A 23,909-nucleotide genomic window follows, 5' to 3' on the forward strand; every position below is an offset into this window, starting at 1 on the left:
GTCTTTAAAGATATTTTTCAACTTTTATCATTTAACATGATAGATGTTTTCAGGTACAATTTTTAGGATCAAATTATTTTTAACCCTAAACTGTTGTACATGAACATTTATTATGCAAGCAATGTAGCACAAAACTTGCAACAAGTTCATTTGTTTGTTGTTAAGCAAGAAGATACATAATGGGGATATCTACTCTGCCCACCACAGGTATCAAATTAATGTGGATATTATTAGTTGTGTCACCTAACAAAGTGTTACAACACAACCAGAACTAAATAAAAGTAACTGCTTTTAGATTTCATGTGGTAAAAACTTGTAAAGATTCTTTTCACAGCATGCGATAGATAATATATAATTCAGTGAAAACAAATTAATTCAAATCCACACAAAAGACTTGCAATATTTACTATTTAGCAAGATGATATGATGATTGGTTATTTGTTTGTTTTTTTAATTTTGCACAAAGCTACATGAGGGCTATCTGCGGTAGCTGTCCCTCCACCAACTCTTTTACTAATGAACAGTGGAATTGACCATAATATAAAAAGGCCCCAATGGCTGAAGGGGCAAGCATATTTGGTGTGATGAGGACTTAAACCTCCTACCCTCATATTATGAGTCAAGTACCTGCCAGGCCATGCAAGGTCCCAATGTGGTGATATGAGATGATCCTTCAGCTGAGATTAAAATGATTCATAGGATGGAAAAATCGAAGTATTGCAAGAAATATTAATGTCATGGTAACAAGAAAGATTTAACTACAGATGTTGAGCAATTTCTTCCAATTCCTTAATTAGTGAAAAAGTTAAAATGCAATTAATTCTTTAGTATAGAAAACATAGTTAAATAAGCAAGTTGTTTAGTAACCTAATTTTCTGAGGGAATAATAAATATGAACTTGCAAACAATTTTTATTAAATCAGTAAACCTAAACATGTTTTATGTTATCAGACTGTTATTAGCCAATGTCTTAGTAATTTTCCACAAGCAGTTAAATGGACAAGAAATTCAGCAATCAATAAGTTTTCAGCAAAAAAGAAATGATGAATATTAATTTTTAAAGCAATCTTACCTTCAACAGTATTGTGTTTGAGTATCATGATAAATGTGGAATACATTTAAGTTAAAATAACACTACTACTTAGACATAGAATGTAAATAAAATATAGGCATTACTGTGGCTAGTTACATAACGAAACATCCAATAAACCATAGCTTCACATTCACAAGTTGTGTAAATGCAGAATGCATACACAATGTTATGTCCAAGTAAACAATTAAAGCTAATATTTTGGTGATTTGGATAGTTAAAATAATCTAAAATAGTAATGATAAAAAACACTACTTTTGATTAGTTGAATATTTTTGTGATTTATGAAACTAATCAAATAATCTGATCAATTTATTAACCTGAATCAAAAATAGAGAAATAATTTAATTAATTAATTACATTTGTAAAATTAAGAAAGTTATATATATGACAAATTATTATAGTAAATCTCTAGGTTCTAGTGAGTAATTAACTTTAATATTTCCACATTTTTTACACACTTTTCTAAGCAAATATTTATTATTAAAGAACACCTATTGTAGCCAACTCACAATATCCTCTTATGCCTTACTCCAATAATTTATGGTTAAATAAACAGCAAAAACTAAATGTTTTTCTTTTGAAATATGATAATAATTCTAGACTAATATCAAATTCTGAAGATGGAAATAATAAATTATTAAGAGAGACAAATTTATACACATTACTTCTTTTACATTTTTAAAAAGTGTGAATGAAATTATTTATATTAAAAAGATTCAGTTTCAATATATATATTTTGTAGTTTTAAACTTTGATACTGAAAGCACAAAATTGAACATGCTTTCTAATTTGTATTTCAAGAAAAATTAGAGGTGACTGATACTGGAGTAGAACTTACTTATGAATAAAATAACTTTACGTTTTTTAAAAAAGTTACAAGTATTTATAAGACATCATCATTATCTTCAAACTTGAAACTAGAGCTTCCAATTATAAAAAAAAAATACAGAAAATGTAAAAAGTCACATTTCTCAGTTATTTTCTTTCATGTATAAATTACATTTTGATATATGTAACATAGAAGTTTCTCTATCACTTACCTGATCTTTTTTGTCATTAGTGATATCTTTGCAATTTTCTCTCTCTTTTATTGACATGTTGACAAATAAGAATCAAAATCTATGAAGTAACAACACATATTAAATAACATTACTTATGGTTAATTAATCTTATTTCTACTACAACCTTTTTATAAAAAGTTTATTAAAATTTAAGCACATTTAAACAAAATTCATCTGTAGTATAGAATATTTCTTACATAGTAGAAGTCTGTCTTAATGATAAAAAAGTTGTTTTGAGGAAGGGAGGGGAGGTACCAAAGTGAAGAAATGGGATAAAATTAATATAAAATATAAATTAAAAACAGTTTTGTGGTGTCTTAATATAGAACTTAAAAAGAAAGAAAGAGGGAAGTAGTACATGATAAAAAATAAAACAATAAACATAGTAAATTTTAAACTACTGAAAAATCCAAACTATCTCAATTGCTTCCTAAAAGATGGAAGTACCATAACAAGCTTCTGTCAGAAAATATATTTAATCCAAACCCAGAAATTCCTAACAACATCTCACACACACACAAATAACTTATACCAAATATGCTAAAATGCAACAATCTTGAAAGGAAAAAAACAAAAAATCAAACTCAATAGCCCTACACAAAAATTCACATTTTTAAAAACTCAAAAATGACAGTAAGAAAAAAAAAAGGCAACTTGAAATACACAAAACTGGAGCCCAAAACAAACAATTACATGCATACACTACAAGGAATAAAGCTAAATCTTTATAACTGCATAAGAGAAATAATAAATGAAAACATATCAACAGAAAACAAAAACTGAGATTCAGGATTAAATGGTTGAAGTCGAACTAAAATTCTGCAAAAAAAAATATACATAATTTAAGGACAAAAAAATGATGGATTGTCACATTTACCTTAGACATCCTAATTATTAAACTTAAAAATAACAGTTCAGAGCAAGCTCTTATCATTCAAATATTAATCTTCCCTTAAATTCCCTCAAATTAAGTGCATCTATGATATCTGAAAGTAACCTGTTCAAAAGGTTATCCATCTTGTTAGAAAAATAAAGCTGTCTAAGCTGAAAATGACTTTTATCCTACACAAATTTAAATTTGTCTCCTCTGGTCCTACCATTTAAAAAAACAAAAGTGCATGGACACTACCAATTTCCTTAAAAAAAATATTGTAGACCTCAATCAGATGCTCTCTAACTCATCATTTTCAAAAGAATACAAGTTTAGAGATGTTAACCTGCCCTTCTACGGAAATCTTTCTATTCCGGGTATCATTCCAGTAACCATTATCTAAGCCTTCTTGGAAGAATGACAGAAGAAATATGTATGTTTGAAAGAATTTGTATTAAAACAACAGAATTTCACTTTAAAATCAGAAAAGAAATGCAATCAAGTACAAATTTAATGGAAAATAAGTTGTAAATATAAAAAACAACTATGAAACACAAATATGAAGGGTATACTAAATATCTATCTGAATATTTATGGAGACAAAATATTTACATCGTATGGCCAAATTTAAATACCTCAGTCATAAAACCACAGAACCAAAAACCAGTATAGTTTATAAAACTACTTTTATTAATAAAACAAACTATTGCTTTTAAATCAAAACATAACTTATAGTTAAATCTTTATTAATGTAATATAAATATAAAAGTGCTAGCAGCATAACATAGCATAGTTTACAAGAAAACCACCATCCAGGAAACAAGACTGTAAAGAAGACAAAAACCAGAAGTCAGAAACAACAGAGGGATAACAAAAAACTGAAACAACTTAATCAAAAACATAAAATAATGCAATAGTAACAAATAAATTACAAAAAGAAAAAGTGAGTTTCAATAAGGATGTCTTGGTGGCTTATTTGTCAATTGCAATAATGTGTTAGAAAATCATGTGGGACAAAATCTGGATTAATTTTTTTAAAAGAGGCATTTGATTAAGAATGGGATGACAGGAATGGATAGCTTACTAAAAGCATGAAAAAGAAAATTAGAATTGAACGTGAAAGGTTTAAGAAATTTACCTCAACAGATAGGATAGAAAAATTTACAGAATAATAGGAAAACTAGAAATTTGGTTTAAAAAATTACGAAGTTCTAGAGGATTTACAAATAACAGCTATTTGGTAAAGTTAAAACATGGATTGGGCCCTTTAAAGAATACTGATGGAAAAGCTTTTTAAATGTTTTCTCCTGCTTTAAGAAGAGAGAATAATAGCAATGTATCTGACTCTAAGCATTATATGGGAAATATCCAAACTGACTTGAATTATGTAGAAATTAATCCCTTAGTGGTAAGTGAAGTTTTAAGATTAAAGACAGACAGGGCACAAATGCTAGACAAGTTTTTCTAATGTTTGTTTGAGGAAGCCAACCATAAAATACCAGACCCTTCCCTCATTTACTTTTGGTAGCTCAACAGACACTGGCACTGCTTCAGGACTAGAGACTTGGCAACATTATTCCTATTACATATAGAGAGCAATAAGAGTTGTCCTGGAATGTTCAGGCCAGTCATTTAACCTCTAATAGTAGAAAAAATGTCTAGTCTGATAAAAGAAGTGAAAGTTCAAACAACAGTGATTCACCAAATCTTCCCTTACTAATCTATTAGCTTTTTCTGAAGAGTTACTAGCTACACAGATGACTAAAAGGTCGTTAACTTTGTATATGTACATCTTATTCAACCTTTGATAAAATGACTCGCAAAAGATGGCCTAAGAAAACAATGTTAATATGGGTTGGAGAAAGACCAGTTGATTAGACTTTATGGTAGATGGATAGGAAAAAGCAAAAGTTTATTGAATTTTAAAAACCACGTATATTTTTGTTTCTTATAGCAAAGCCACATAGGGCTATCTGCTGAGTCCACCGAGGGGAACAGAGCCCCTGATTTTAACACTGTAAATCAGTAGACTTACCACTGTACCAGTGGGGGACATGTTTACCTGTTTATGCATAAATAAAAAATATTTAGTTTGATAAGTTATTTACTAAATGTTTAATGAAGTCCAGTTAAATTGGACCCTTGACACTAAAAGAGAGACTCAGCTATCAATGCTCAGGTTTGCTTTTTTTTACATTAATGATTTATATAGATACAATAGATAAAATTTTATAATTTGCTGATAACATTAAAATAGTAGGTATTTCAAGCTGTACAGATGATAAGGCATCATAGAGCAACTTGGATAATTGGCACTTAACTATAGCTAGTAAATATTAAGCATTTAGGTTATCATAATTTGGGTTACATGTTTCATAGAGATTTTGACTTGTTTGAAAGAATTCGGAGGAGGCTTGGTGCTGAAACGTACAAGTTAAAATATTTTACATTTTCTTCTTTTGAGAAAAGAAAGATAAAAACTTTTCAAAATTTATAAGGTTATCCACTGAATTTATGAGATAAAGTATGGATTTAATTCTGCTGTATTCTAAAGGTACTAGGACAAGAAGACATTAATTTAAAGATTTGGAAAAGGTAGGATAGGCCCACTTAAGACAGCTTTATTTTTCTGACTTTTTCAGAATTACAAATATTCATAGTAGAGCTGTATATAAAATAATTAAACCCTACAGTGCTTAGTAATAAAATAAATGTCTAATTTATGTGAACTTTATTGTGCAAATGTATGTGTGTGAATGCATGTTACATATGTAAAAATACGTTGTTTTTTTATTATAGATACATGTACCAGCAAATACATCATTGCACCAATAAAACAATGTAAACTTATACCACTTACACAAAGTATAAATTGTATCATTTTAAAATGAAGATGTCTGTAACATGGTACCCAAAAGTGCTGGAGTTATTTTGTCTGTGAGCTATAAACAAAACAACAGATGCAAAACTAGAAAGTACCTACATATTCAAGTGCTATAACAAACACAAACTCACCTCTATGATTCTGGTAACCCTATATCCTCTTTTCTCGTATTTTGCAAGTAAGTAGCTTATGAACTTCGGTCTTCTAATGAGTTAAACTTCATACGAACCTTATGCTTTATTTAAATACTTAACTTCTCAATTCTAGTGATAAGTACGTTACGTTGCAGTTGGGGAGCTAATAAAAGTTCAGGAAACAATTTAAGCTATATTAAAAGCATGTTGGACTACGGATCATTTGTTGGCAGACATAACTGTAATAAAATTTTTGTATTTTTACATAATTATTTCGTTAGAACTTAAAAAGCTGTACAGAGTCGAATAGCTGCATGTGCGCCGTTAATTATATAGTGTAATACTGATAGCTTTCAAATATATATATTTTTTACTTTCATCATGGTTAACATAAACTAACCAATTTAAGAAAGTGAATACAACTATAGTCGAGTTTTCCATTGAACTTGGATTGTTTCACAGCGAAAATAAGGCCAAAAGTATAAGCTTTTAAGCTACAACTAAAAAAGTTCACAACATGTTATTTCTTTTATTTCACTCTTTAAGTATTAACATAAGTGCTTTGGACACTTACCTTTTATTTAACCATTAGTTATTAACTAAAAAACTAGTTCTGTAATAGTAAAGTAACACGAAATTACATTTTGCACAAATTGATCTTTATTTTTTCTTAACAATTAATGAATTGTTTCAAGTTCCATGCTTCCACTTTCAAACTTCACAGCTTTGCTTACAAGTTACAGAAATCGAATTCTAAATAATCCAAACTTCAGACCGAGATACAATTTCAAAAACTGACTGGGTGATATTAATTATTTACTTAATGCTTTTGACTTTTAACCTACATAAAGTAAACGTTACAATTTAAATTGTCCAAACTCTCATTATAATAAAAATAAAATTGAAAATAAAGTTAGCGCGTTTTTTGAATAAAAATTAACTACATTTTGTAAAGTTTAACAATATATACATAAGTAGTTTTAAAAATATAAAACTAAAAAGTTGAATGCTTTTTTAAAAATATTAATGGAACATAATTTGTAACTTACTGTAATTTGTAAAACTACCCACCTTGGACTATTCGAGCTTAAATTCAAAGATATTTCCTGCGTCACAAATTTCTGTGCCGTTTGTACGGTGCTTTGGTAGCTTATAAACTTTGAACTGCACATTGGCACTTCCCAAGTTTCACAGTGGCAAGTTTGGACAGGCAACGCCACGGACTGATAGCGTTCTGGAACTTATGGCGTGTGGTTTCGAAGTAAGGTAGGAGTAGAATAAACAATTCCAAGAAAAAATTCTAGCACAATTTATACCTATTTAGCGAATCTTATTTCTTGTTTGGACACGAATTTTATTGCTTATATCACGTCTTGCACTTACTGTTTACTGAACAAGAAGTTTTATTGTTGTAATAATAGAATATAATACTGTAGGTAAAAGTTGAAGCTGTGTAACTTTTTGTAATTTCTGAGAAATAGGCTTAAGAATTAATAAATGAATGACTTGGAAGATAGATATATGAACCACCTACTTATCATTGAACATTGTATATTAGATAAAACGTTTAGTTATATATATCCCAGCCATAGACATTACTGGAAAGTGTATAGTTAAAGATGTTGTAAAATAATTATGCATTCAAAATTCAAGCCTGTTAGTATTAGAAGATTTTTGAAATTGAAAGTAAATTTAATATATGGAATGTAGGTTTTTATAGTTGATGGTCTCTATGGGCCATACTTGCCTATTTTTGGTCAAGATTTTTTAAAATCCCAGCGCAATTCGTGAAATCTTTAGAAATCCCTAGAGAATCAACAAGCAAACTTGAAATTAGTTCTGAATCTTCAATAATTTAATCGAAAAGTTTTGTACATATAAATTTTGAGCATCATTACCTCATTTTTTTTTTATCAAATATCAATTCAAGACTAATGAAAATGCAAAATAGCGAAGTTATAAATTATACAATCGAGTTTGTTAGCCCTAGTTGCAAATGTGATAATATATATATATACATAAAACGAAGTTTCAATAAAATGTGTGTATTCACAACTAAAACAAAACAACATATTCATTATAGGATTAGAAAGTAGCATATAGAAAAAGCTAGTTAATGTAAAAAACTACAAACTATAAATGGGATCTTGTGTGCACAAAACCTAAACTCTGCATTGTAACAAATTTCTATCAAAATATGTTCATTTGTAAAGAAATAATAAAAAAGCATACTCTTCATGCAAATAAATATGAAACAAATTTAAAAATGTTTTATGTAGTTTTCGAAAACAATAGAATGTATGCGCACTCAATGATGATACTGGATAGTCGCTTTTAATGTTTGGATAAACGATAATAAAGAATGAATTGCTATGTCTAAATGGAAACGTTTTCTAGTTTAGTTTTGTGCAACGTTTCGGACAGACGTCCTTCGTAAGGCACTTTAGAGAGTAAACACGGTCTTTAGGGCGTATGACCCCCATGTCGGACAAATTATAACTAGAAGAAAATTTCACTGGACGTGTTAGTTTGCTAATTTTCTTTTATCCAAGTTTTTCTTTTCACGTCTTGTGGAACAACTCATTTAAGCAGTTTTAATGTTGATGCTACTAATTTGTTTTTTACTTAAGAAATACTGAATAAGCTTACAAAATTTAAATCTTTCAATATGCAGTAGTAACTTTCCAAGCGTTGAACAGACGTAAAAAAAAATAAAGGGTCTTCTAGCTTTGATAAACAAAGCCTATCATGAGCATTATCTACTCTTTCTAAAGAGCGTCTCTTCCTGGTATTCATTGATCACTGTTATTTTCTAATCACATCAAATGCGTTATTGTAATAGATCTCTTAAAACAACAATTCTTGTAAATACTAGATCAGTGGTTCTTAACCTTTTTCATCGTCTTACCCCCTGACACTCTCCAGGGGGGCCTGGCATGGCCAAGCGCGTAAGGCGTGCGACTCGTAATCTGAGGGTCGCGGGTTCGCATCCCAGTCACGCAAAACATCTCACCATTTCGGCATGGGGGTACTATAATGATACGGTCAATCCCACTATTCGTTGGTACAAGAGTAGCCCAAGAGTTGGCGGTGGGTGGTGACGACTAGCTTCCTTCCCTCTAGTCTTACACTGCTAAATTAGGGACGACTAGCACAGATAGCCCTCGTGTAGTTTTGCGCGAAATTCAAAAAACAAACAAACATTCACACAGTAAATTTAGCTTTTAAGTCCTTCATTACCATAGCTTACGAATGAATCGCTCATGAAAATAAGAGTCGTATAATATAATTGTTTATTTGCTTTTTGAATTTCGCGCTATCTGCGCTAGCCGTCCCTTATTTAGCAGTGTAAGACAAGAGGAAAAGCAGCTAGTCATCATCACCCACCGCCAACTCTTGGGCTACTCTTACCAACGAATAGTGGGATTGACCGTAGCATTATGATGCCTCCACGGCTGAAAAGGCGAGCATGTTTGGTGTGACGGGGATTCAAACCCGCGGCTCTTAGATTACGATTCGATTGCCTCAACCACCTGGCCATGCCGAGCCACATCTTGGACATAGCCAAGATTATTATGTATATACTACTTCATTTTGTAAAAATTCAATGGAACTATGTGAAATAACCTAAGTTTGATATACAAACACTTTAAAAGCAAATATTATCAGTCTTTATAGTTCTGCTTTATATGATTGTTTATTACACAAAAGTAGGAGTTAACACGTATAAACTTGTTTGTGAATGACCATTTACAAATCCGTAACTACATATTAATTTTGCACTTGCATTTTACATTTTTAAATTTCCAATATCCTATTCCTCTTTACCACATCATACGATATTGAGAAGGCTTTCGACACTGTATAGCAAAACGGTCTTCGGTTCCGAATGCAAGAAATTGGACTACCGCGGGGAACTATTCGCTGGCTATCAAACTTTCTGGAAAACAGAATATGTAGAGTTAATGTTGAAGGGACCTTCTCAGAGTGTTTTACTCCAGAAGCTGGTGTACCTCAAGGAGGGATGGTTAGCCCTGTCCTATTCATCATGTACGTGAATAATATGCCTCTAAAAGATCCAAATAATGGATACTCCTCACAGTTCGCTGACGATGTGGCAGTCTGGAAAAGTGCACCAACACCACCAATAACAGCCACAAACATACAACCACGATTAAATATAATAAGTGAATGTGTCAAAAATATAGAATCAAAATAAACACAACTAAAACGCAACTAGTAGTATTCACAAAGTTAACTAAACATAAGAAAGCACAACCTGAAATCTATATGAATGGAGCACTGCTACATCTGCAAAATTTTTAGGACTAACATTTGACTCAAAGCTAACATGGGTAAGTCACACAAATAATACTAAAATAAAAATTTGGTGAAGAACAAACTATGCTAGAAGTCTAACAGGTAAAAATAGTGGAGCAACGGCAGATAACATCATAAAAATATATAAAACATACATTAGAACCGTTATTGACTGTGCAGTCCCTGCATGGATAAATGTAAGCAAAAAACTACTACAAGCGTGTGTTTGTGTTTTCTTATAGCAAAGCCATATTAGGCTATCTGCTGAGCCCACCGAGGGGAATCGAACCGTTGATTTTAGCGTTGCACATCCGTAGACTTACCGCTACACCAGCGGGGGGCTACTACAAGCGAAACTACAAACAATATAAAATGCACTACTTACAACAGTTTATAAAATACCCAGAACTACATTATCAGAATTCGTGCATAAATACGCACACATGGAAACTATCAAATAGACTCCTACATAGTACAATAAATTATTTTGACAAAAATTGAGAAAAACTAGTAAGCGAACTAGACAAATACTGCATGCGTGATGAGGATGGACCTAAACACCTTTCCCCAGTAAATATATATTTTCAAAATAAAAGGAAAAGGCCATCCATAAACTAGACTCCACATTAGGTTAGGGGTTAGCTAATAAACATTGAAAGGTGTTTATGTAAATGTTTTATAGTTAATACCTATCTAATGAAAGTGCAAATAATAATGAAACTATAAAGAGAAATGATTTATTTGCACCAAGTGTATATGTAGACAGTGCATGGACATTGCCCTGATAGGGGCCTGAGTAAGTGCGGGTTACTCTGGCTCTTGTGTATAATGTATAAATACACTTGACAGCTGCTGAAACAAATACAAAGGAAGGAAGAAGAGGTTAACAAAACCTGACCCTCCTAGGTAAATAAACATAAATACCCAAATAACTATGAGAGAGAGAGCGAACACGCCAATTATAAATTGGCTCAGGCAAGTTTGACGGGCAACTGCTCCAGCTGTTCCACCTGTATGGACGTATGCCAATCTGTAATTGCTTTCTGCAATTTACTGTATACTTTCTATTGATAAGGTTAGAATTAGTTTCAGCGAAATTCGTTCTATAACAATAGGAAAGTGACATATATCTGTCAAAAATTCAAATAATAAATACACCTTTTAATTGTAACTGTTCACAACTGTCGTAATTAAAAAGCATCGAACATAGCTCGATAAAGATAGATGGGTAAATGAAAAACAAACAAACAAACACGAACTGTAACGTATAAAAATACAAACAGTGAATATTTTTTCTTCTTTTCCCTATCAATATATTTTTAATGCATCTAGCAGGAGATTTATTTCGCTCTTTTTCGTTCATGGTGGGGCTGCAGTACGTTTACGGACATACAGCGCTACAATCTGGGGTTTGGTTCCGTCTCTAAAAAAACTTCAACAACTAGGTGGAAAGAAGCGAGGACCATCCGCCTACATCTGCTGGTACACGCGCTAAGTTTTCTGTTTTGTTGTTTGAATAAAGATCCTGCTTGTTTGTTCAAAACTTGTCCAAACTGTTTATTCACACACCAAAAATATCACCAAGTAAAAACATCTTGATCGTATAAATTCTCGTAAACTTTTTGGACGAACTTTGCAGTTATTACGCAAAATTCTGTCCGATACTTATCGAAAAATAGGAAAAATACCACGGATGTACAAAGTCTGTACAGGACAAAAATCACAACAATAGGGACACCACACTGTCAGATGAGACCAAGGTTCAACGATGGTATCCTGCAATCTTTGGCTTAATGTCAACGATAATTCTAGATAACTTCTTGCTATGTTGTTTGTGGTGGTTAAGCGCAAAGCTGCACAATGGGCGATTTGTGCTGTGCCTACTACGAATATCGGAACCAAGTTTTGGCGTTTTAAATGCGCAGATATCCCACTGAGCCATTGAGCGGTTTTTCCAAATAAACATATTCAAGGAAGATACCGTATTTCCCGGCGTCAAAGACGCACTCCCCATTTTGATTAGCTAAATTTTAGAAAGTTTGTGTTTTCTTATAGCAAAACCACATGGGGCTCTCTGCTGAGCTTACCGAGGGAATCGGACCCTCGATTTTAGCGTTGTAAATCCGTAGACATACCGCTTTAGTAGCGGGTGGCATTTTCGAAAGAAAAAGCGAGATAAACATAAGACTAAGGTCGCAGCACTTCCATCAATCTCACCAGGATGTTTTGTGGATTGTTTAATGACTTCGGTACATGAATCCTTTGCCCACCTCTCGTTTTTTCTGAGCTATACGCTTATCATATCTAGCTTTGAAAATGTCTTATATTACCACTGGAATATCTGTATTATTACTAGTAATAACGTTATTCTTAGTCTATTCTCGGAGCGCCTTTTTTTTTGTAGAAGCTTTAATATTGGCTATGTTAAAAAATGAATCAGCTGAAATGTTATAGAGATCTACTGAGAACAGGTCGTCTGTGCTTGAAGTCGTTACACAACAACTGAACAGAATGGTCTGATCTGAACAGAACTAAAACAAACTTGCGATATTTTGCAAATTGCTGCCGTTACCGAGCGCTGTTTCCGCGATTTTACTTTTCGTATGCTCTTATAAATTTGACTATATCAAGATCGTTTGATGTGAGTAAAAATGTCATTATTTGATGGATAACAAACAAATTAGATCATCGACTGGTTCACCTTAGCCAACTGCAGAAGCGCCAATGAGTGTTGTGATCATTTATGATTATCTTGTTTCTTTATTTGTTTTTTAATACTAAGTAACTTATACATTTCATTCTGGGTCTATAGAGGGGCTTGGATTACTGTCTAATATCGAAACGCTTCCACTAGGCTTAGGTTTAGGCTTATGAGCAACGTAACTTTCGGTCTGGTAGACGCAGGGTAAATTTTTGAGACTTATTCTGGAAAAAAAAATAGCGTCTTCGACAGCGGGAAATACGGTAAATCTTCAACTGGTTTGTACAAGTTTACCACCATGTGAAATCCAAATGACGCCACACCAGGAGAGAATTTTTGGTCGGGTGGGATTAAGCAAGTATAATCCCCATTGAACAATTCCTACGATATGTAACCTGTGTCAGACTAGGGGACTAGCGCATAGTTATTACCTTCAGACATCCCGTTGACTATGAATTCAATAACTACACGCAGGATACCTGCATGAGACTTTAGAGAAAGTTCTGGAATATGCGTAAATAATTATATATTCCACGCTAGTTCATAAGTAGTATGTTGAACGGCAATTATTTTACATGTTAAAATAGCAATAATGTTGACCAGTAAAATAAATAACAGGTATTGGTCAATGTTGTATTACAGGAACAAGATCAATGAAATAACTAAATGTTAAGTTTACATTATATTTAAAAAGCTATATTTTTTACGTGTTTGATCACAAAATGAATTCATTGTAGCATAAAGCTACACAGTGGGCTATCCATGCACTTCCCACCACGGCTTTTAGCGTCATATGAATTCATAGAAGTTGTGATACATCCACTCCAAAATTATCTTAAAATATCATATATTTTATTTTCGATTTTAAGAGAAATGTCCAGTGTACATGTCCTGGCATGGCCAGATGGTTACGGCGCTCGACTTGTAACCTGAGGAAGTGGTTTTAACTAGTATAATGTAGCAAATATTTAACGAGTCTTGTGATATACTAGAATAAAGCAAAAACAGTGGAAGTTTTTTCTAAAGAGATTGCTTTCCTAAAGTTTATTTTCTCTGTTTTAACAAGGTTTTTTTGCACCCCACCCTCAATAGGTCAGCGGTAAGTTGACGGAAATACGTCTATTAAGAGTGAAAAACAAAACGTTGTTGTTAACACAATGAATGGCCAAGTGGGTTAAGGTGTTCGACTCGTAATCTGAGGGTTGGAGGTTCGAATCCTCATCGCACCAAATATGCTCGCCCTTTCAGCCGTGGGGACGTTATAAGGCTACGGTCAATCCCTCTATTCGTTGGTAAAAGAGGAGCCCAAGAGTTGGCGGTGTGTCGTGATGACTAGCTTTCTTCACTTTAGTCTTACATTGCTAAATTAGGGACGGCTGGAGCAGATAACCCTCGTGTAGCTTTGCGCAAAATTAAAACAAAGAGACACAATGAAAGATAAAATCGCTGTTACGTATTTCAATTGACTAGTCAGCTGAAATATACAACAAAGATCTTGCCTTTTTCTATGTAAAATAATAGTTATAGCACAATGGAATTACAACAACGCCAAATTCATAAGTTCGTTACCTCCTGCTACACAAAGCATATATTCTATAGTTTTGCACTTAAAATCAGCAATCGTTTTATTTCTGAAAAACATAATTGCCAAGTTTCGTAAACAATCATAATTACTATAAATGAATCGAAAAATGCGCACGCTAAATACTGTGCCATCTGTTAATGAACGCGTAAACTAAATATGCTAGCAAAAATATGTTTCATTATCTTATTCACTCAGTAACGTAGTTTTTGTTGTTATAATTAGTGAAAATTCGCAAGATAAAATATTTATATTTGGGGAATTTACTTTATTTAAATTAGCTGTCTTCGTTTTTAACTGATCTGTGTGTGTGTGTTTTTGTTGTTTTTTCTTATAGCAAAGCCACATCGAGCTATTAGCTGAGACCGTCAATCTGTGTAGGTAGCTTTCGTTATTAGAAGTTGGCCTCCTCCCGTGGCACAGCGTACGTACAAAGCTGGAAACCACATTCGATACTCGTGATGGGCAGAGCACAGATAGCCCACAACTATGCTTTGTGCTTAACTTCAAACAGTGATAAGAGGTTAATATTTATTAACGAATCAAAACTTGCATAATACCAAATACAGTGTTACATCAAATTCCAGAGCAGTTTCGTTTACCATTAATAAACATTTGCTATATTACCCTTCATTTAATAAGACCCATTATGGTAAGTTTGAGGGGTTTATATCTCTAAAAATCAGCTACTCACAGTGAAAAAAGTACACAATATGTCGTTATTAAAGAGAAATAAACTTTATATAAAAGGCTAAGTATTAGAAAAATCTTAGATTTTTAATTTAAACACATTCCATACTATTTTTATAAAAGGAATCTAGCATATTAATAGTAAAAGAAGTAACCAAATTTATATGTCGTTATTCAAAGGAAACTAGAGTCACAATATAACATTCCAGGTTCAGCAGTCTTATAGTATTCTCATGTAAAACTGATTACCCCCAAGAGTGATTAAGATAGTTCTTCAGAATATAAGGAAATTTGACCAAGATATTTACCATGAAGTAATTCTGTCATTTGAAATCAAGTTCATAAAAGAAAGTTACTAGAAACAAATGTGAAAATGATCTTTAGCACAAACAACAGTGTTGTAATCAGCTCAACAAACAGCTGTTTTTAATTTTAGAGTTAAAAGCTGTTTGATCTACTAGCAATTGTTATAGATTGTTTTCATTGGCTTGTTCCAGACTGGGAAAACATAATTATATATATACTTAAAATTGTGATGTAACACTTTCCTGGGGCAACTTACACTATCCATGTAACTGTTGGTCATTCCCATTGATAGAAAGGGAGATTACAGCCTCTGTACATCACTATGAGTGGTCAGTGGAAAAGGTTTTTGTCTGTACTTTCATATAGCATAATTCAGTTATTTGTCTGTGTGGGTCCTTTGCCATGTGGGATTTGAATATGTATTTTTTATGAATAGCTGCTAAAACTATCAATTAATATATTAGCTGCAATCTAAAACATTATATTTATATGCATGTGTGTTTATTATTACGTTAATGAATAATTTACAAAGATAACACATTTTCTGACAACAAATTAATAGATAAAATAAGAGACTTAATCTAAATGTCCAGACATTGACACATTAACTAAATTGTTTTTTACTGACCTGTGAAGCTTGAGTGGAAGGTACTGGTTTTCAGTAAGACATATCAGCTCTTTATAGGTCTGTTTCTTTAATAGAAACTTCCCACTGTCTCGTGTTTTGTGCAGTTGTCAGTTTTGGTTGCATTAGTTACATTGTGTGTGTGTGTTCTCTTTCTTCAAACTAAGTCAGTGTTTGGAAAAAAAAGCTGAATAGGCTTATAGCACTTGACATACCTTAGATTAACTAGTGTTTTCACTCTTCCTGTGTCAACTAAGTATTATTTTCTCATCCTGAAAGGTCCATATAAGCCCCACCCAGACCTGAAAGATCTTTGCTGACCATCACACTATATGAATGTTTTCCAGAGCTACAGTTACACTATTTGCCACCTAGTGATGGTTCTCTCCTGAACCTGTCATATCATAAGTTGAAACTGGCAGTACTGTCTATCTTATTGCTTGGTAAAATAAGGGCAGTAACTCGGAGCATGTGTTTTGTTTCCTCATTCTAATATAATACCTGCATAGAGACATTAGTGGCATGTGCTGCAGCATATAAACCACAGAAGGACCAAGATAGCCCTGGCTGTTCACTACATATTACTGTGGTTGGATCACAGCATCAGGATGACTGGGTAGTTGGTTAACCTTTGACTGGATTTAAACTTGGTGTGATATGAATCCTTATGTGGGATGAGCTATTCAAGGTAAAACCAGTTCAGTTTCCACTACAAGTTTCTTTCTGTTTCATGACATTACCACTTCATACTGCATTGTAACAGAAATTGCCTCAATGAGTATGAAGTCTTGTTTTATAGGGAAGTCATTCCATAAACTGATCTAAAGGGTTTTGTGATTTGCTGGGACCATTGCAGGGCAAAACATAGGAATAAGAGGTATTACTGTAGTTTAAGAATTATATAAAAGACAATTTAATTTGCACTAAACCAGAAATATTTAAATTAATAATTAATATAGGAAAGTCACATCTGATCATCTTTTAGGTTCTCTTCTTTTTTTCATATATGTATCTATATAAATAGTATGGCAATTATGCATTTAAATTGCTTTATTTATACATATGTAGGTGGCATTGCTTTAGTAATAAATAATTATGATCTTGCTTTTGTAATGTAAAATATACAAATCAACTTTAATAATCTGAAATGACTGAACTCAACCCATATCTATTTAAATACAGATAAATTAAATGGATGTGTGTCCATACAAAATAATTTCAAGCAGTCATCATGAGATTGTTCATCCTGGTTTTTGTTTAACTGAATGTATTTCTGAAAATACAGTAAACTTTAGACAACCGTGTACTTCTGCAATAATTTAAAATGTCACAATGTCTAAATGTTTAGGAGTTATCATAGATTCAAATTTTTTGTTGAGATCACATATACAACACATGTACTAGAGTAAGATATTACATACATAAAATACATATAAAGTTCAGTTTAGCACTCTTCCTTCTGTATACATCTCTATATGAATCTGTGATTCCTTATTGTATAACAATACACAGGTCTACTTAAATTTTTATACAAGAAAAGTATTATAGTTATAAAGTAGTATAATAAAAAATCTTTTACCAGCCAATAATGAAAAGAGGTAATATGCTTTCTGGTGGAAGATGTATGACTGAAGATACTGAATGTTTTAAGTTATACCAATACATTATTATAGTAAAGCACTATTTTTTTGCCTTTTATTGTTACAATAAATAACAATAAAAATACAACAAAAATAACTATGGAAAAAATAAACTGATATAATCTAGTTAATAAAAATTATATGATGAATTAATATATACTGAATAAAAAACATTCATAATATTATAATAATATAATGCGTAGTGTATGATTAATTTTAGTATAATTGTAAACAGTACATTTCTTGATCATAAACTTTTAAATTTTGTGGTATGTTATTTGAATATATTATGTTGTATTAATGAAACTATTCTTATTAGAAAATGTACATAGTATACACATAAGAACTTTAAAGAAGTATCATATGTATTGCCAAGAAAGTCACCTGTCATGTTATATTCATTTTACATAAAGGACAGAAATAACTCATTGGTAAATTTTGTTTTCTTCTACACATAGAATATGATTCCAATCTCTGCAGCCCATCACAGAGCACCATTGTGCCATCAAACAGTTTTGTACATGAGCGTCTCAATGCACAGGTACAGTATATTTCTGTGAAAAACTCTTTTGTAATGTCAGATAAAATTTAAGATGTCTACAAGTATGATCTAGGAGAAGGACATTCTACTGTAATTTCACACTCCTGCATAACAGGCAACACATCTGATGTTTTGTTGATTCATGTATGATGAGTTATCTTCATTGAAACATTGTATAATGGTTTTCGTAATCCAATACCATATGTTGGTTGATATTCTTGGGTACTATTGCAGAAAACGACCAGAACCTAAAGCATATGGATAAAGGCATACAACTGCACACAGTCATAGCTATTTTCTGGATGATAAATATTTGTGTGGGCAGTAATATTCCATTCTTTGCAGTTCATTTCACTATCAAAGAATTTGAAATATTCCAGTTTTAAAAAAATTATTGTAGCTAATATAATGCATAGGAACAGCATATTAAGAGGGAAAATTTAATCATCATAAAAAGAAAGATATAAGGTTTCCATTTGGGAATTCAGTTTGAGGGAGATTAAAATAATTAAATCATAAAGTGGGAGCTCAGAGCTGGGCTACTATGATATATTTGCTTGTTTTGTAATGAAATTCTTGATAAATATTTCTAAATGAGGATGTAATTAAAAGAAACTTGCCAGAATATTTACAGTTTGTCATTTTAATGCACAGCAAACAAAATTTTCAAGTATTACATTTGTAATAATGTTAAAAATGTAGCAATTAAAGGAATTTTAAAAAAGTGTCTACCAAATTCCTCTTAAGTGTAGTTATTATATAAGCTATAATTTTGTACTATTACTAATAAAAGTGGCACAGCAGTATGTCTGTGGACTCACACTGCTGAAAACTGGGTTTTGATACTTGTGGTGGGCAGAGCACAGTTAGCCCATTGTATACCTTTGTGCTTAATTTTAAACAAACAAACAAAACTCATAAAAGTTTACATTTCATCAACTGTAGTAATACTGGTAGAAAAAACAACCCATCTTGCAATATCGATTGATAGATGAACACATGTCGAAGTGATAGAAAATGACATTTAACATTTTCGTACATAGGTTCTGCATGTAACAAAAGTAATATTTCCAGATCAACATTAACTTGTAACCAAGTACTTTTTGCAGATTTGAAACTACTACTACTTGTAGATGTGATGAATGATTCCCTTCTCTACAAATAAATCTCTTAGTGTCTACATGAGATCACCCAATAACAACTGGGAAAGGCTGTGAAAGAAATGCTTTGGTTAGATTATAGGAGAATGAATGTTCTAGTGTGGAGATTGTACCTGGTTATGGTAAGTGCTTACATAATAAAAGAAACTTGGTTTAGGCTTGACTGGTCTGTATCTAATACTCTCATAAGGTGATCTATTAGTGTATGAGTTACAGCAAATACAGTGTGTGTGAAGGTATGTGAAACACATTAATAGGCTTTATCCATATACCATGAGCCAGCCTTAGTACACTGGCTTCACCAGAATCCTGAAAATGAGATCAATGGATTGGAGGAGTATGAGAGCACCATCTGAAGTAATAGAGACTTAACTAACGAGGAAGGAAGGGCTGAGACGATTAATGTGGTGTTCCATGATGAACTAAATAGAGAGTTGCTGAAGATAAAGATGATAGTTCCAACCACTGGGCAAGTTACCAATCTCAACATGTCAATCAGTGTGGGTTGGACTGGTTGATCATTAAAAGATATGATTAAATAGTTGAACTGGTGACTGAAAGAGTGTTGCAACCCCTGTTTTTAAGTCCTTGTGAAATGAACCACCATGTAAATTACATAGTTTGGCTACCACTCAGTTATTGAAAGGAATGGCAATATTTGCTTTCAAAACCACTGAGTGATGTTTATAGTACAACTTATACACTACACTTTGTGATTTTCACATCAATACAAAATTAGGACAATCATTGCAGCAAATGATTAATGATAGAAATAACTTTGCAATGCTTACTTTTCCAGTTATGAAGTGCTATTAAGATATAATTAATGTTTCACACAGTACAGTTATCACTCAATCATCAACAGCTAGGAAAGTTATTGAAAAGTCGGTGACTGAAAGGATTTCCAGGACCTTACTTTCAAACCCCCTTGGAGGTAATATGAAATATCAGGTATATACAATACCATATGGTTAATGTTTAATCACCAGAAGCTTATTCAAATGGAATAAATAGATACCAAAGCTAATGCATTAACAGTTTGTACAACCGAAGATAGTAGCTAGGAGTTTGAAAACTTAGTTGAAAGATCTTTCTGATCCTTGCTTTATGAGTTAGCAGGTAAAAAAGTCTGGCAGAATGTATGGACTCCATTTTGTGACTAATACTCAAGCATTATAAAGTTGGTCAATCATGTAATTAAATGATCAGTGAATAGAAGTACATTGTAACCTTTAATTTCTCAGCCACTGAGTGAAATCTTCGATGCAAAAAAAAAAAAATTGTTTGATGTTTTGCAGAATCACTCTTATAATCTATTGGAGAGATCAAAACTATGCAGATCATTCTACCCTCTACTTGCAAGAATTTCATTTACTTGTTAGCATGTTAGTTCTACAAGTTACAAAAGAGTTGTGTTTCATCTGAGCACATGTTGAGGTGCAGTAGTAGCAACAAAGATTGTACTTTTGGCTATAACTTGAAGGTAATGTCCCGATTCATTCTGATTTTGCCAGTGATTATTTATTTTGTGGAACCTGAAATATGAACTGGTAGAATTTGACATTACTTGGTTAACTGAGCTTTATCAAATTATAAATGTAGAAGCCATAAATTACTAAAGAGTGTGTAATACATACAGATATATAAATACTCTTGCATGATTACATGTTAGTCTATAAATCTTACATAAAACACCCATGAGTACAAGAAGAAAAATCAATGAGGGATCAGAGAGAGATAATTTTATTTTGACTATAAGTGTATTCAGATGAGTATAAGGGTAACTGTAATAATGTACCTGTACTTTGTTACTGGAAAATGTCATGTATATGTTTTTTAATTGAAACATGTGGCAGGTACTTAGTTTTTATTGAAGAGTTAAAAGTAACAAAAAGATAATATTTTCACGAAGAGATAAAAGTAACAAAGAGACAATGTGACTTAAAGAGAGAGGGAGAAACATTCCCATTATTTTGAAAAACATATTTTTTTCCTGGTATTTTTTGTAGAAAGTATTGCAGAAGACATTCTGAATGAATTGAGTTGAAATGTTCATGAACAGGTGAAACTAATGAGTAATCAAATTCATAGACAGTAGTTTATATGTCATGGAAACTATGCACCTGGTGTATCCAGTTTTATGTGGGTATGGTAAAAATATTTAGTCCTGTGGATTGAAGTTCATTTTAATAACTACACAGATTTATTAAATATTTTCTATAATATTTATTATGAGATGAATATTAAAACTTGAAATGCAGGATGTAAGGGGACTTAAACTAGGCATAATATAACATACAATCATGTCTAAAACCTATTACATAGATTGTAAATGTAAGGAAAGGCAATGGAAGTACTGGTGAAGGTTAGTGTTCAAAGATAATGGTTGGCATCACCTAACCTAAGTCAGTTTGAGTGTATAGGAACCTGTTACATTCTCTATCTCATTTCTTCCTACTGGAATTGGGAAGAATGCAACAACCAGACAGTAGAAAGAAGAATGAGGCTGAGTTGGAGATTATGTGAATGAAATTCTACCCTGACAGTAGGGATTTCTGCAATGAGGACATGTCAAACCACCTAAACAAATCAGAAAATGCCAAAGTTGGAGTTTTTTTACTAAGTTGCAAAAGGTCGTCACTAAACGGCCTAAGTTAGAACAGATTCCAGCGATTTGTTTGTTTGTTTGTTTTTGAAATTCACACAAAACTACACGAGGTCTCTCAGCCCTAGCCGTTCCTAGTTTAGCAGTGTAAGATTAGAAGGAAGGCAACTAATCATCACCATCCATTGCCAATTACTTGGGCTACTCTTTTATCGATGAATAGTGGGATTGAACATAACATTATAACGCCCTTACGGCTGACAGGGTAAGCATGTTTAGTGTGACAGAAGTGTTAATTGAATAAATGTTTACTTTTGTTTACTCCTATGCTTTAAAGTCATGATTTTAAGTTTCTTGTTTTAAGGAAAAGGTTTTTATGGATTATTTCATTATTTAGAATTTTCTGATGTGTTTAAAGTGTCATTCAATTAGAAGGACCGGATTTTCGAACTACATATTCGTGGTTTCATTAAATATATATTTAATTCACCTTGTAAATGTTTCGTTTGTCCTTAAGTTTATTCTTAATGGGTTTTACTTTAAAGTCTGTTCACCATTAAAAGGTATTGTTTCTTTTCGTAACAATTTTTAATGTTATTTTATACTGTACCTTTCTAAAAGGGCATGCGATTTTTGGTCAAGTATTTCAAATTTTGTGTAGTGTGTTAGACTACTAGGGGTTATATATTCATTTATTATTAAAAGTAATACGTCAATCTTTATGAGTACCCTGGTGACTTAGTGGAACGTTTGGATAGACCACTGAGTGGCTTTGTGCTTAACGCAAAGGCGTCGCTAGACACTGGCACGCGGAATGTTGTGCCCCAATTCTATTTGACAGTTCCCCGAATCACCAGTTGGTGTTATGAACAATCAAAGTAGAAAACCATTATCGATATTCAGTGATGTCGAGAAACCCACTTGTTGAGAAATTTATATGCAAAAACGGCTCGTTTGGGTTGAGAAAATATTTTACATATTTACATATTATCGATATCATAATGAAGTGTCGAAAATTCTTGCGCCTTCTCAAGTCTGTTAAATACCTAGACACGCTTCTGGCTCTACAGCAAGCACACTCGCACCTTTCCCCCACGTGATCATAAATGACGCTTTCTTCTTCACAAGGTCATCTCCGCCTTATGATATATCTAAAAGAGATTGTGGTCGTTTGTTGTTCTTATTAATTTCTATACTGATTTTCACTAAAGTATTTATCTTTGGAAGAACACCCCACCCTCACCCCAGTGACACAACGTTGATAATACAAAGTGATGTATAACTTTGATAATAAAAAATACTGTATAGTAAAGTAGGGTTAACTTAACTTCGTTTATAGCGTTAATCAAGAACACACGTTATTAAGATACTAATAATGGTACTTAATAACCTTAATGTTTCGATCAGACCCTAGATGTAGAAACACATTAATTTATAATGTAGCAAACCACGTTTTTCTAGTCACCTAAACACAGGTTGAAAATGTTAGCCGTGTTTTTGCAGTAATCAAAAAATAACTTGAAAATGTAAGCGGTGATTTTGTGGTAAACTAAAAACAGCTTGAAAAAATAATAGGCCTGTAATTTCAGCTTATTGAAAGCCACAAATGTATTTTACACAGTAAGATGGTAAATACTGACTGGGACATTTGTTAGAACTAAAGTCGATATAGTTAATATTTGTTTCATTTCAACTA

General features: G+C 32.3%; 2 protein-coding genes across 10 annotated transcripts in view; one reads left to right on the top strand and one right to left on the bottom strand.

Moving 5' to 3' along the window:
* LOC143239682 (E3 ubiquitin-protein ligase Mdm2-like) overlaps nucleotides 1-7,254 on the bottom strand; it is a 53,826-nt gene extending 46,572 nt beyond the window's left edge. For 2 of the 4 annotated variants that reach the window (XM_076481044.1, XM_076481042.1), the window contains exons 1-2: nucleotides 7,115-7,254; nucleotides 2,134-2,212 (exon numbers count right to left, since the gene is read on the bottom strand). In XM_076481044.1, coding sequence (XP_076337159.1) covers nucleotides 2,134-2,190 — 57 coding nt within the window. In that variant the 5' untranslated portion in view covers nucleotides 2,191-2,212; nucleotides 7,115-7,254. Of the gene's footprint in view, nucleotides 1-2,133; nucleotides 2,213-6,040; nucleotides 6,170-7,114 lie in introns of those variants that run through there. The other 2 variants (XM_076481043.1, XM_076481045.1) reach the window with 2 other exon arrangements.
* LOC143239680 (uncharacterized) overlaps nucleotides 7,189-23,909 on the top strand; it is an 89,320-nt gene continuing 72,599 nt past the window's right edge. The window contains exons 1-3 of one of the 6 annotated variants that reach the window (XM_076481039.1): nucleotides 7,193-7,309; nucleotides 14,984-15,169; nucleotides 18,366-18,448. In XM_076481039.1, the coding sequence (XP_076337154.1) occupies nucleotides 18,369-18,448 (80 nt within the window). In that variant the 5' untranslated portion in view covers nucleotides 7,193-7,309; nucleotides 14,984-15,169; nucleotides 18,366-18,368. Of the gene's footprint in view, nucleotides 7,310-14,983; nucleotides 15,299-18,365; nucleotides 18,449-23,909 lie in introns of those variants that run through there. The other 5 variants (XM_076481040.1, XM_076481038.1, XM_076481036.1 and 2 more) reach the window with 5 other exon arrangements.

The sequence above is a fragment of the Tachypleus tridentatus genome, chromosome 13 (genome assembly GCF_004210375.1).
Source record: "Tachypleus tridentatus isolate NWPU-2018 chromosome 13, ASM421037v1, whole genome shotgun sequence".
In the NCBI taxonomy this organism is placed as follows: Eukaryota; Metazoa; Arthropoda; class Merostomata; order Xiphosura; family Limulidae; genus Tachypleus; species Tachypleus tridentatus.